The sequence below is a fragment of the Rana temporaria genome, chromosome 2, assembly GCF_905171775.1.
Source record: "Rana temporaria chromosome 2, aRanTem1.1, whole genome shotgun sequence".
Taxonomy (NCBI): domain Eukaryota; kingdom Metazoa; phylum Chordata; class Amphibia; order Anura; family Ranidae; genus Rana; species Rana temporaria.
The window spans coordinates 451833555-451848045 of record NC_053490.1 but is presented as its reverse complement, the minus strand read 5'-3'; the positions used below and the strand labels follow the sequence as shown (position 1 = coordinate 451848045).

At 47.0% G+C, this 14491-nt stretch overlaps 1 protein-coding gene across 1 annotated transcript in view; it reads left to right on the top strand.

Moving 5' to 3' along the window:
• The window catches only part of ALDOC (aldolase, fructose-bisphosphate C), a 28131-nt gene that overhangs the window by 12432 nt on the left and 1208 nt on the right, over positions 1-14491 (top strand). The window contains exons 4-8 of the mRNA XM_040338509.1: positions 4196-4250; positions 10254-10414; positions 10526-10609; positions 11303-11477; positions 12723-12922. Of these exons, the coding sequence (XP_040194443.1) occupies positions 4196-4250; positions 10254-10414; positions 10526-10609; positions 11303-11477; positions 12723-12922 (675 nt within the window). The remainder of the gene's footprint in view (positions 1-4195; positions 4251-10253; positions 10415-10525; positions 10610-11302; positions 11478-12722; positions 12923-14491) is intronic.

Genomic DNA, 14491 nt, shown 5'->3' with positions numbered 1-14491 from the left:
TAATATGTAATGTGCATTGCAAGGGAGTGGTTGTAGCCATGACAAGATGCTGAGAAATCTCCACTTTTGCTCAAAGCGCAGCGTACTTCGCATGCTCAGTAGGGAACGGCTTTACTGCTGGGTTCCCTTACCAGGAATGGCAGCGGCTGCGCCAGACACCTGATCTGAAAATCGGCTGGGGTGCCCAAATCACAGGCTCCCTGGACAGGTTGGTGCGCATATATTTAAAAGCCAGCAGCTGCAGTATTTGTCCCCAAATCCCCCCCCCCTATTCACAGTGGGGTCCTCTGCCTCCCCCTTCACATCACAGCCCCCTGCAGCTCTGGCACCCCCTTTACATCATAGCTCTGCCCCTTCCTATCTTACTTACACACAGAGCAGAAGGCACAACAGCTCTAGATGGAGGGAGCTGCCAGTTAACTTTTTGGTTTAACAAGCTGGTGACTGGTTGCTAGGACCACCCGGCATCCTAGCAACCAATCACCAGTTTAATATGAAAAGTTGATTCTGGCAGCGCCTGCTGTAGCCCTCCATCTAGTGATGCTGTGCCTCCCACTCTGTGTGCAGAACTGTTCTGCCTCCTGTTCTCTGGACTGTGCTAGTGCCAGCAGTGGTGGGAGGAAGAAAGAAGCAGCTCCTAAATGGTAGGACTGCTGTGGTCTGGATGGAACAGTGACTTGATCTGGACTACGAGTGATCTGATCTACCCAGCTCCCCCCCTCCCCCCATAGAAAAGGATCAGCTTGGAATTCTGTGTATAATAATGAGCATTCTCCACTCAAGTTCCCCCTATTAAAATTTCTGTCCAATTTCGCTACAATTTTATAGCCCTGCTTGTTACAAATGTATCTCTTTAGACCACAGTTGCTGTAGTTTAGAATATGTGAAACAGATGTGTATACACAACACATAATGTCCTGTTTTAAAAGGTGAGAAGGACCTCTGCTACAAAAGTTTAAAGCCTAGCTCCACAACATGTTGGAGATAATGGGGCAGATTCACGCACAGCCGCGTAAAATTGTGCGGGCGTAACGTATCTGATTTACGTTACGCCTCCGCAACTTACACGGGCAAGTGCTGTATTCTCAAAGCACTTGCTCCGTAAGTTGCGGCGTAGCGTAAATCGGCCGGCGTAAGCCCGCCTGTCTACAAATTTGGATCAGGGGGGCGTGTTTTATGTAAAACAACTGTGACCCGACGTGATTGACATTTTTGCGGAACGGCGCATGCGCCGTCCGTGGAATTTGCCAGTGTGCATTGCTCCAAAGTACGCCGCAAGGACGTCATTGGTTTCGACGTGAACGCAAATGACGTCCAGCCCCATTCACGGACGGCTTACGCAAACAACGTAAAAATTTCAAATTTAGTCGCGGGAACGACGGCCATACTTAACATTGGCTGCGCCTCACATAGCAGGGGCAACTTTACACCAGGAAAAGCCTAACGTAAAGTTTGTATCTGTACTGCGTCGCCCGCGCGTACGTTCGGGAATTCGCGTATCTAGCTAATTTGCATACTCGACGCGGAATTCGACGGAAGCGCCACCTAGCGGTCCAAAAAAAATGCAGTTTAGATCCGACGGCGTAAGACTTACGCCTGTCGGATCTAATGGATATCTATGCGTAACTGATTCTAAGAATCGGGCGCATAGATACGACGGCTCAGATTAGGACTTGCGACGGCGTACATGGCGCTGCGCCGTCGTAAGTCTTTTCTGAATCTGGGCCATAGTCTCATAGCTCTGATGTCTTTATTATGTAAATCGGAGTCTCAGTTTTGACCCAAGCTTATTAAGTGTGCACATTTGTTTAGACCATTTTTATTATAATCTTTCACTGTAAGGGCTACTAATCCTTGTTTCTACTATTACCTTTTTATGGAATATTGCACTAAGGGGGAATTTCGGGTTGTTGTGTATGAAAATGTTGAATACAATTTTTCCCAAAAGTCTCGTTCCACATTGTCTCCTTCTGTCCCTCCCCTCCCCCCTTTTTTTGGGCCTGTGGTCTCGGCTACATACGGTATACGGCGCTGTGTTCCAGAAGTTGAAGACTTCCCATCCCACTCCTGGAACAAATAGTCAGGCTGAGTGCTGCTTGGCCATTCACAGCAAGCTTTGTAATCCTGTGAATGAATACAGAGCTTCCTCTAATTGGTTAAGGCCAACTACTTAAAGTGGAGTTCCACCCATAAATATAACATTACATCAGTAGTTTTAAAAAAATGTCATTAGTCCTTTACGATTTTTTTTTTTTTTTTTTTTTTTTTTTTTAGATGCCTTCAAAGTGTTGTTGCTAGGCAGAATAGTTAATCTTCCCACTTCCTGCACCTAGGTGCTTAATGCTTCTTAACCTACACCGCACAGACTCCTGGGAATGTAGTGGGTGTAACTTTCCAGGAGTCTGTGCACTCCCCAGTCTCAAAGAATCATGTGACTTGGACAGCACAGGTGCTGAAACCTGATCTGACACTGCTTGTGCAGCACTGAGCATGTGCGAGATTTGCAAGGCTGAAATCCAGGAAGTCATACAGTCTGGCTTCATGATGCACACACTTAAGATGGCCCCAGTCAATTTCTATTTTATAAAGTGTCTAAATGCTGTAACAACCTAACAAAACGGACCTTAGTTTACAGACTAACTTTACTAGAATACATTAAGCTTGTGTATTACAGGGGTATTTATATTTAAAAAGTGAAATTGTGGCCGGAACTCCGCTTTAAAGGGACTTGAATGAAAGCCCAACTATATTTTTAAATACAGCGTGTCCAACAAGCGCACCTGTTAGTGCAGTAATTTAGTTTGTTTGGGCTCACAAGCTATTTATAGGGACATTTAAACCTAGGGCTTTAAAAATAAAAAAAAATAAAAAACATTTTTGAATGAGTCTGGCTTTAGAAGATGCTGGTAACATTTACACCCACTCCCCCTCTTTATTTATTTTTGTGTGCTCCCTTTTTCTTTGGGTGCTCTAGGGCAGTGGTCATCAACCCTGTCCGCAGGGCCCACTAACAGGCCAGGTTTGCAAGATAACTGAAATACAGCACAGGTGATATCATTTTCTGCTCAGTGATTGCAGTATTCTAGTCTGCATCTACCAAGGTAATACATAAAACATGGCCTGTTAGTAGGCCCTGAGGACAGGGTTGACAACCACTGCCTTAGGGTGCTACACTTTTCAAAACCACAACTGTACTGATAATTTAGCTACCTTTCTCACCTTGGTCCTACTGGGACTAAAATCGGATGTTCCGCCAAAAAAAAAATATTAAAAGCCAGCAGCTACAAATACTGCAGCTGCTGACTTTTAATATTAAGACACTTATTGTCCTGGAGTCCAGCGGCGTCCGCAGCAGAGGATGAGCAATCGCTCGTCACCCTGCTGCTCCCCCCCCTCCATCCTCGGTGAGGGAACCAGGAAGTGAAGCGCTCCGGCTTCACTGCCCGGTTCCCTACGGCGCATGCGCGAGTCGTGCTGCGCCCGCCGATTGGCTCCCGCTGTGTGCTGGGAGCCGAATGTTCCCAGCACACAACGGGGGGGGGGGTGGCGACGGGATGTGACGCAATGCCCGTCTTTTGCCCGTGAATGCCGGGCCGGAAGTGGGTGCAAATACCTGTCTTTAGACAGGTATCTGCACCCCCCTCCCCCTGAAAGGTGTCAAATGTGACACCGGAGGGGGGAGGGTGCCGATCAGCGCAACTTCACTTTAGGGTGGAGAACCGCTTAGAAAAAAAATATTCAGTGTTCTCAGCTAAGTGCTGTGTAGAGGAGTAAAATAAGCTGTTCTTTTTCTGATGTGTTCTGAATGTTCTTTGTAACAAAAATGACAAGACCTTATACTTCCACGTCCAAGAATGAGCAGTGTAGCTCTTGTGCTGGAATTTCTAGGTCAGGCAAAGGACGGATCATCAGCTCTTCCACTCATCCACTTTCTATTATTAGAGCTTTTAATGGGAGAGACCAAGATAACTTGGAGATTTGCTTTTATATGCACCAATGTTCAAGTGGAGTAGCTCTTGCCAACCAGTTGGAAATTATTTTGCACTTATCAAGCTGCAATAGAGCAAACTGAAATCTAGAAGGTCAATGTTGGTTATTTGAAGTTTGTACATTTTTATCATTGTCCTTTTTTAATTGGATGTAAATATAGCTTTGTTACAACCTCTAATAGTATTTTCTGTGATGTTTCTGACAGGTGGATAAAGGGGTTGTTCCCCTCGCTGGTACTGATGATGAAACCACAACTCAAGGTAGGTAATTCAATTCTCAGTTGTTGGGTTTAGGCAACAACCTTTTTTAAAGGTAATGAATAGGTTGTTCTGTGTTTAAATGGGGAGAATTCTCTTTCTCCTTTCTTCTTTCTTCTCTTTCTTTTCTTTCTTTTCTCTTTCTTTTCTCTTTCTTTTCTTTTTCTTCTCCTCTTTCTTTTCTTTTTCTTCTCCTCTTTCTTTTCTTTCTTTTCTTTTTCTTCTCTTTCTTTTCTTTTTCTTCTCCTCTTTCTTTTCTTTTTTCTTCTCCTCCTTTCTTTTCTTTTTTCTTCTCCTCCTTTCTTTTCTTTTTTCTTCTCCTCTTTCTTTTCTTTTTTCTTCTCCTCTTTCTTTTTTTTTTTTTTTTTTTTTTTTTTTTTTTTTTTTTCTCCTCTTTCTTTTCTTTTTTCTTCTCGTCTGCAAATGTCATTAAACACATTGGGGGTTATTTACTAAAGGAAAATCCACTTTGCACTAAAAGTGCAGTTGCTGTAGATCCGAGGGTGACATGCAAGGAAAAAAAAACAAAACGCATTTTAGCTTGCACATGATTGGATGATAAAATCAGCAGAGCTTCCTCTCATTTCAGATCTACAGCGACTGCACTTGTAGTGAAAAGTGGATTAGCCTTTAGTAAATGACCCCAATGTAACAATATATTGTATTTACTTCATTCATTTTGTAGCTCAAAGGTTTGCCCCTTTGTTTTAAATATATATTTTTTTTTTTTTATACTTGCCTCCACTGTGCAGCTCGTTTTGCACAGAGTGGCCCCGATCCACGTCTTCTGGGGTCCCTCAGCAGCTGTCTCTGGTTCCCCCCCCCCCCTCGAGAACTACACACATTCATGCGAGCTCCCGTGGAGTCCCTGCGGGCACGCTCACTGTATCACTCGACCCCGGCGCGCTGTGTCATTGGATGTGATTGACAGCAGCGCCAGCCAATGGCTGCGCTGCTTTCAATCTATCCGCTCTAGCCAATCAACGGCCAGGCTGAGTGGCGAAGAGGTGGGTATTAATTTTAAGGAAATCAATCGGCAAAATTATAAATACCAAAACCAGGCTAGTAATCAACTAATATGTGACTAGTAACATAAGTAATACAATATCTAATGTTAAAGATGCATCAGTTGCCGTGTTTGCAAACAATCTCATGCCAATTAATAGAATAAAAATATATTGGTGACCAATAAGTGAAAAAAATTGATCATGACAGAAAAAAACTGAATAATATAGTCCATAAGTGCTTGAATGATTAAACCGATGATGAACACCAGTGCTCTGTGCAGAAATCCATAAGCTGATGAATTAACATGTCCAAAAAAGTGATGAATCCTCCACCAATCAGTAGAAATTACTCCTTACCAACTTGCCATGACAGAGGATCACTAAAAGCATGTAATCGAAATTCTCACTCCAACTGCGCAGCTCAAACAAATTTGATCCTTAAGCAGTGAATCTGCCACCAGATCTGCGTACCAGGGACGGCGAGGCCAATCCGGAGCAATTAGGATTGTTGGTATCCCCTCGGCTTCCACTCTGCGTAGCAGACGAGGAAGAAGCTTCAGAGGGGGGAAGGCGATAGTGACCACACGGCACCACTGACGCGTCCGCCCACGGGTCTTTTGACCTGGCCACGAACCGTGACACCTTCCAATTGAGTCGTGATGCCAGGAGATCCACGTCTGGAGTGCCCCATTTCAGACAGACTCTGAAACACATCTGGGTGTAGCGACCATTCTCCCTGGTCTAGTGTTTGGCGACTTGGGTAGTCCGCCTGCCAGTTCTGTACGCCTGGAATGTACACGGCCGACAGAGCCGGAAAAGTTCTGTTCGGCCCACCGGAGGATGTGACTGACTTTCGCCACTGCAGCCGAGCTCCTTGTGCCCCCCTGATTGACATACACCACAGCCGTGGCGTTGTCTGACTGAATCCTGACCAGGCGGCTCCGCAGGCTTGTTGGGCTTGCGGAACCAGGGGTGCTTCTGCCCTTCAGCGGGTGCCTTAGCGCCCTGGGAACATTTACCTGCAGCACCGGGCGGATAAAAAAAACGCTTTGAGGCGGTATTGGAGGGCCCCTGCCTACGGCGAGGCTCCTTACCGGATTGTGGGAGCAGAATGCTCTTACCTCCCGTGGCATCCTTAACCACTTAAGCCCCGGACCAATATGCAGCCTAAAGACCCAAGGTGTTTTTACAGTTCGGGACTGCGTCGCTTTAACAGACAATTGCGCGGTCGTGCGACGTGGCTCCCAAACAAAATTGGCGTCCTTTTTTCCCCACAAATAGAGCTTTCTTTTGGTGGTATTTGATCACATCTGCGGTTTTTAGTTTTTGCGCTATAAACAAAAATAGAGCGACAATTTTGAAAAAAAAGCAATATTTTTTACTTTTTGCTGTAATAAATATCCCCCAAAAACATATATAAAAACATTTTTTTTCCTCAGTTTAGGCCGATACGTATTCTTCTACCTATTTTTAGTAAAAAAAATCGCAATAAGCGTTTATCGATTGGTTTGCGCAAAATTTATAGTGTTTACAAAATAGGGGATAGTTTTATTGCATTTTTATTTTTTATTTTTTTTTTACTACTAATGGCGGCGATCAGCAATTTTTTTCGTGACTGCGACATTATGGCGGACACTTCGGACAATTTTGACACATTTTTGGGACCATTGTCATTTTCACAGCAAAAAATGCATTTAAATTGCATTCTTTATTGTGAAAATGACAGTTGCAGTTTGGGAGTTAACCACAGGTGGCGCTGTAGGAGTTAGGGTGCACCTAGTATGTGTTTACAACTGTTTGGGGGTGTGGCTGTAGGAATGACGTCATCGATCGTGTCTTCCCTATAAAGGGAATGACGCGATCGATGCGCCGCCATAGTGAAGGACGGGGAAGCCGTGTTTACACACGGCTCTCCTCGTTCTTCAGCTCCGGGGAGCGATCGCGACGGAGCGGCTATAAACAAATAGCCGCGCCGTGGTCCCGGATCGCTCCCCGAGCGGACCCGACCTCCGCATGTAGCGGGGGGGGTCCCGATCGGACCCCCCACCCGCTAATAGGCGAGGACGTACCTATACGCCCATGTGCCTGTACGTGCCATATTGTGGACGTATATGTACATGCGGGGGTCGGGAAGTGGTTAATGATGTCATCTAGAGAAGCCCCAAAAAGCCTTTCACCCTCAAAGGGCAAGTCCACCAAGGCCTTCTTAGAAGACTGGTCCGCAGACCAACACTTCAGCCGTGTAGGCCGAGGCCCTGGAGAGCAAGGGAAGCGTATCCAGGGCTGACTCGGACAAATTTTAGGCCCTGCACCAACTGGTCGGCCACACAGTCCGGAGGGGCTTGATGCTCCTCCAACTCCTGAAGCAGCAACTTTTCCCATTCAGTAAGTGTCTGAGACACTAGAGCCCCGGCCAAGAATGGTCTCACCGCCGTGAACATGGAGCGGCCATCAGCCTCAGCTCTCCTAGCTGCGGGGTCCTTGAAAGCGGGAGCACCTTCAACAGGCAACGTGGTCGCCCTGTTCAGTCTGGACACAGGTGGGTCCACTGACGGAGGAGAGGTCCATTTCCTCAGGAAATCCTCCTCAAAAAGGTAACGGACCACAAAACATCTTGGAACAGAAAAAACCCTTTGCGGCCGATCCCATTCCTTGTACAAAAATAATTCTAGATAAGGAACACAAGGAAACACTTATGCAGAGCAGGTCGGCTTACAGAACCCTAAAGGGACCGACATCTCTGATGTCTCCGCCGAATCCTCCTTTTTTTTTTTTTGAGTATCATGCACTGCAGTGATAAGAGCTCCTGCCAGCGCCCTATCATGTGCTGACCCTGATGCAGAGTCATCCTCACTGTTCATGTAGACTGGGCCTGCATCCTCTGACACCTCGGAACCAGGGCCGGGAGCAGTAGCTGGGCCCGATTCCATGTCGGAGGCATCCCCAGAAGAAGGCGGGGGAGGGGCACTTTTTAGCCCCCCCACCTTCTGGCTACACGCTGCTTCTATCCTGGCAACAAACGCCTCTAGGACTGCCGTCCTAGCATCCACAGAGGCCGCAGGTACAGGGCGCTAAGGGTTAACTCCGGCATGTCTGGGGTAGAAGCATCCGGTTCAGGCGCCATGCTTATCCACCCTTGGAATGCAAGGAAAGATCCATAGGCCACCCTCCCGGCCACAGCAGAGGACTCACCACCCAACCAGGCCTGTACTGCTGCTGTCTACTTCCCAGAGCGCTGCCCTGTGCCGTTCCGTCCCTCAGGAAGTGTGCTGGAGCCGTTCGCGCCGTTATTACAGCCACTAGAGGCAAAACACCCATCCAAAATGGCCGCCAACACACCACAGACCATGCGGGCTACAAGAAAATTGCTGCCGAACTTCAATAAAAGCACTCGGCGCTGCCAAAATGGCGGCTGTGAGTGATACAAAAAAACAGCACACGGCAAATACAGCAGCAAACACCTGGGACCCCCAGGCAGGCCCCCGCGCACACCGCAAATGACAGCATCCCCACCAGAGAGCAGACACAGCCCCCAGCCTTAGGATAGACCTCCCCCTCAGGCGGCCCCCCTCACGGCCAACCCAGAACGCAGGGAAGGAGGGAGAGAGGAAAGAAGGGCGGACCCTCAAATCGACCTCCCTAGGATTGCTCAGCTGCACCACCCTGCCAAAGCAAGGGGGCTGCTACTTGCCCATCCTGCGACGACCGGCTGGAGGAATCCCAGACAGACCCAACGTCTGTGCGGCATGGCTGTCTGCCCGGCACACTGTGACACGGACATAGAGCCCGGTCATATGTGTTCCCTAGAGCGTAAGCTCACCGGCCACCCCTGGAGCAACAGCGGCATGTCGTGGATGGCCCACGCTCGATGTCACCCAGTCGGCAGTTGATTGTAGATCTTGGGATCCAAAAATGCAGAAAAAAACAAAGGAAGAGCAAGAAAATTGCAAAAAAAAATCCCCAGGCCACATGGGCCCAGAGGAGCCATGTCGTTCTCCTGTGCTAGGCAGGAAAAAACTGGGGCTGCAGAGAGTGGGGGATGTACCTGGGGGGTACCGCCCCCTGGGAGGTACTGTACTGTGTGGAGTGTTTAACACTTAACATGCTGTTTTTCTGACTAGAAGGAGGATAATAGCCTAAGGTCAAGATGCTGCTGTGTCCGTCCATGAACGGAAGAGAAATAGCCTGCATCAGTACTCTGGAGCTCTTTTACCATCAAACAAACATCTGGCAAGATCTATGAGAGCAACTAATCCATCTTTGCTGAACTCGGAACCAGGCTTTCGGATTCCATGTCACTGGATTTTTATTTTTAAAACCGCTTTGTTTTTCAGTTGCATTCTAGCCTTTCCTTGTCCTAATTCTTATTGTGAACATTGAAATTTATGCTAAATATCTGGTGTCGGTGGTAGTTTTTGGAGGTATAAAAAGGTTACCTGCATAGTTGACTGAACCCATTGATGACCACTCTGTCTGCTTCCACTTAGATTGTGGTCTCACAAGCTACAAAGCTGTTGTGCATCAGTGACAGTGTGGTGTGAGCTTGACCATGTATTTGTCACAGGCCAGGGTCTGACACTGCGTCCATCAGACTCCTTATTCCCAACTATGCTGTACAGTGATAAATGCCATGTCATATTCGGGTACTACCACAGCTTCCAAAAATGCAGGCAACAAAGATATGATGCGTACAGAGGCTGCATTATTTATGTGCTTTCTTTCTGCCTTAAGTTCAGCTTTCAAATCTTGTTGTGTAGGACAAAGGCAATGGTAGCTGACTCTCAATTTAGTCTTTATGTGAACATTTTAGCGTTTGGGATTAGACTTGGGTGTGGACCTTGCTATTGTCTATGAAATAAAGCTATATTCTTTGTTTCTGTGTGGGTGAAATGGAGCTTTAGCCTTTTATTTCTGTAATGGTGATCAGAAGAATGTCATGCACTACCCCCACCTGTAGGTCCAGCTGACAGATCAGTTAACACCTTGCTTTGTTTTCTAGGTTTGGATGGCTTGTCCGAGCGTTGTGCCCAATACAAGAAGGATGGTGCCGACTTTGCAAAGTGGAGATGCGTATTGAAAATTAGTGAGCACACCCCCTCTTCACTGGCCATCATGGAAAATGCCAATGTCCTAGCTCGCTATGCAAGCATTTGCCAGCAGGTGAATGGGCTATTGTGTACGGCAGCACAGAATACTGGGTGGTATTGTTAATGACAAAAGGCATCAGAATAACCTGTTCTCAATGTAGATAAATGTATCCTCTTCTTGCAGAATGGTATTGTTCCCATTGTGGAACCAGAAATTCTTCCTGATGGAGATCATGACCTGAAACGCTGCCAGTACGTCACTGAAAAGGTGTGTATGCCCGATCTGCCTGCTGGGTTTAAAAGTGCTAAAGAACTAAATCTGATACGTATACATTGGACAAGAGACTTTAGTAGTCGGCCGCCTCCTTCCTGCCCTGATCCAGGGGTGGGGCGCAGAGGTCACTACTATAGGGGAAAGGGGGACAGGACACGCACACGTGTGATGTGAAAGGGCAGAGAACCCTGTTATGGGCAGGGCCACCCCCATAGCAGTGTCCTCCACCACCCTTTACGTTTTCCCCTGATCCCTGTGCTCTGAGCCTAACCCACTCCTGATACCTGCGTCCTGCATAGAAATTAGAATTTCACTGTCCCTCAGACTGTTGGGAGTGGAATACAGTTACAAATTAAAATTTTTTTTTTTAATATTGCTTAACTATAGTTCACTCCCAACAGCCTGAGGGACCGTGAACTGACCCCCTGTTTAAAAAGTTTGAGGACCCCCTGCTCTATTGGGTAGTTTAGTCATGCACCCTGACTAATTTCTGCCTGCTTCTGGCACACACCCACTCCCAATAGGTCTGCTTTTTGAACATGCCCTCTTGCCTCAGGCGGATCAGACTAGGTGGTAGTGTGGTGTCTGCATAGTTATAAATGTATTAGAAAGTGTCAATAACATTGTAGGTTCACAACTACTTTAACAGTTGAACCGAAGATCTCCTTCTCTTTTTTTTTTTTTTAGGTTCTAGCTGCAGTCTACAAGGCTCTAAGCGACCATCACATTTATCTGGAGGGCACACTACTGAAACCAAACATGGTAACCGCTGGCCATGCCTGCCCCAAGAAATACACTGCTGAGGAGATCTCCATGGCAACCGTGACAGCACTTCGCCGCACTGTGCCACCTGCTGTCCCAGGTAAAACCCAAATGTTGTGTGTGAGGTCCCACCCCTGGGTCTTTGCCTATAGCCTCCCCCCCCCCCCTTTTTTTTTTGTAAATATATTTGCACATACCATTTTACTTTGGTCCCCCTGCCAAGTCTTACAAATGATTGATCCTGCCAGTGCAGTCCGCCTTATGCATCTTCCTTTGGTGTTGGGACAATGCTGCTGCATGGTTACTGAATTTAAAGCGCTGTGCATTTTTGCACTAGAGTGCGATGAGCAGATGTAGCCAGGGGGTGTGGCTATTGCCATTTAATCCTACTGATTCTCAAGTCTGCAATAGCTGGTCTGAAATCAACAGCTGGCCATACCTAGCACTGCCCACTGCTTTTTGGATTGGCAGAACTGACTGTGCTGCTGAAACCCTCCCCACTGTACTGTTTGGGTAATATGTAAAGTCGCACAAATGTAGGAGGATTGGGCTGACTCATGGGAGGTGACCTCTTTTCTCTTTAAGCATGTGTAAAAATGAAAACTAACCACATAATACAGTACTAGGGAGAATTATTTGAAATATTGGAACAAAGGTAAAACTCCATCCAAGTGTACTGCATGATGAGGGAGACCTTTCTATAATTGGAATTTGAAAGGCTTATTAGGGAGAAAATACAGTGCCATCCAAGTATAGATTTAAAGCAACCTTTAACCCAAAATAGGAATGTTACTCGAAGTGGAATTGCAAGCGAAATGACACTGTAGTAAGGTCCTCTCTATCATCAGTCCGGGGTGAGAAGCCGCCTGCAGGTGATGATCGGGTCTTGTAGATCCAGAGCGCCAGTGAATGGCTCCACTTCCTGGTAGTGGTGGCACGCCCGATCGGGTGGACGCAATGCAGGACATGGGAGGCGATGCATTTTGTGGAAAATGCGCTCCTTCAGATGGCCTAAAGGAGTGCATGCTCCGCAGACGCGTCGCCTCCCACTTCATTCCACTCCTTTTTGTGAGTAACATTCCTATTTTGCATTAAAGGTTCTTTTTAAAGCTACACTTGAGCGCTGTGTATTTTTCCTCTCCCTCTCCTTGTCTATATAGTTGCTTCTTGCTCTGGACACAGCAGCCATTATACTGGACTTTATAGTCTATAGTTTCATGGATTTTATTGACTTTAAACTATGTCTGGAAGTAACGCTCCTTCATTGTGACTGTGTCAATTTTGTCTTTAATTTACTGATTACTATACAATCTAATGTTGTCCAATTGTACTTTTTGTTCTACAGGTGTCACTTTCCTGTCTGGTGGCCAAAGTGAGGAGGAAGCCACTATTAATCTGAATGCAATGAACAACTGTCCTCTAGCAAGACCTTGGGCTCTTACTTTCTCCTATGGACGTGCTCTCCAGGCCTCAGCACTGAATGCTTGGCGTGGCAAGAAGGAAAATGAGCATGCAGCTGCAGAGGAGTTCTTGACACGTGCAGAGGTAATGTGTTCCTCAGACCTTAAGCTGGCCACACGTATGACACTCTGCATGCTCAATATAGGTTTGCTCACTGTACATAACTCTAACACGTCTGGGCTCACACAAGGACACCCCCCCCCCCCCTAATAAGCCAGGTCAATAGGGAGGCGGATGATTTTGCAATCTCCATCCGGACCGTTCTAGGAAGGATTTCTGTTTATTAAAAATACAAGGCATTTTCTGAATGTCTGCTGCTGGCTATAAAGTGCTCCAGGCTTAGTGTCAAAGTCTTTCTTACTGCTGCTCCTGGAACACTGCTCAGGTACTGTATACAGTTAATGCTGCTACAGTCTGTTACCACACACTTGCTGTAAATGGTTTGTTTAAAACCAGCTTGCCTTAAACCTAAAATTCTAAAACTTCCATTGTCCCCAATTCCCTTGACACTTCTGTTTCAGTCTTCACCCCTACCACCTTCAGTCAGCCGGGCTGCATTGGCCCCTCTCAATTCCACTGTCTCCAGATAACTGACCAATTTTAGCAGGCCAGTATCCTGGACACTGATGATGCAGAGCTTGGCCTACATGCTGCTCTACAATTACTGATTTGTAAATGGGTGCCAAATGCGTTCCGGGGCACATTCCTGCACCACTGCCATTCGCCTGTATGGTTATGACCATATGTTTTAGTAACTATGGGGTCAATTTACTGTTACTGTAATTGCTGCATATTTTCATGCGGTAATTTATCTCATCGGGCTGGTTAAGAAGCAGGCCGCCATGTCCTTGACGGATGACGCATCAGCGGCTTCCCTGCTGAATGTGTAAAGAAAACAAAACCTACTGCCAACGAGAAAATGTATGGGGGGTAAAAAAGCAGTGCAGGGGTCCCCCCCCAATGCATACAGGCACTTTGGGTCTTGTATGGATTTAAGGGGAACCCCACACCAAAACCCCCCCCCCCCCCCCAAAAAAAATGGGGTCCCCCATATTCCATACCGGACCCTTATCCCAGCATGCGGACCAAGGGCCTCTTTCCTACAACCCTGGGCAGTGGTTGTGGAATCTTTGGGCAAGGGTTGTTCAGAATCTGGAACCCCCCTTTAATAAGGGGCCCTCAGATCCTGTGCATATTAATGAGTATAGGCTTCATTGTACTCGTTCACCAAAAAAGTGTAAAGACACAACACAAGTTTGACAATGTGCCCCGGTGTAGATCCAATATCAATCTCGACGCCCGCCACACTGATGGGCCCAACGGGGGGGGGGGATCTCCGGCCCCAACAATGCCTCCTGTTGTCTGCCTGCTTTGACGTCTGACAGTTCTGAACTATCTAATGGGTGGAGTCCCCCCTTATGTCATCGGCCAGGGGCTTGCTGGGGGTGACTCCTCCCTTTTGGCTAGTTCACAAATGTCAGGCGCCTTTCTCAGGGCCGTAGTGTGTGTTTTTTTCTTTTTAATAAAGGACTCGTCAACTGCCTAGGGTTGTGGGGCAAGATGCTTTGGGGTGGGGTTTCAGAGGAGCCCCCCCATTCTGAGGGCATGTGGCTTGGTATAGTTCTGAAGGATGCTTGTCCTCTCCCTGACCTG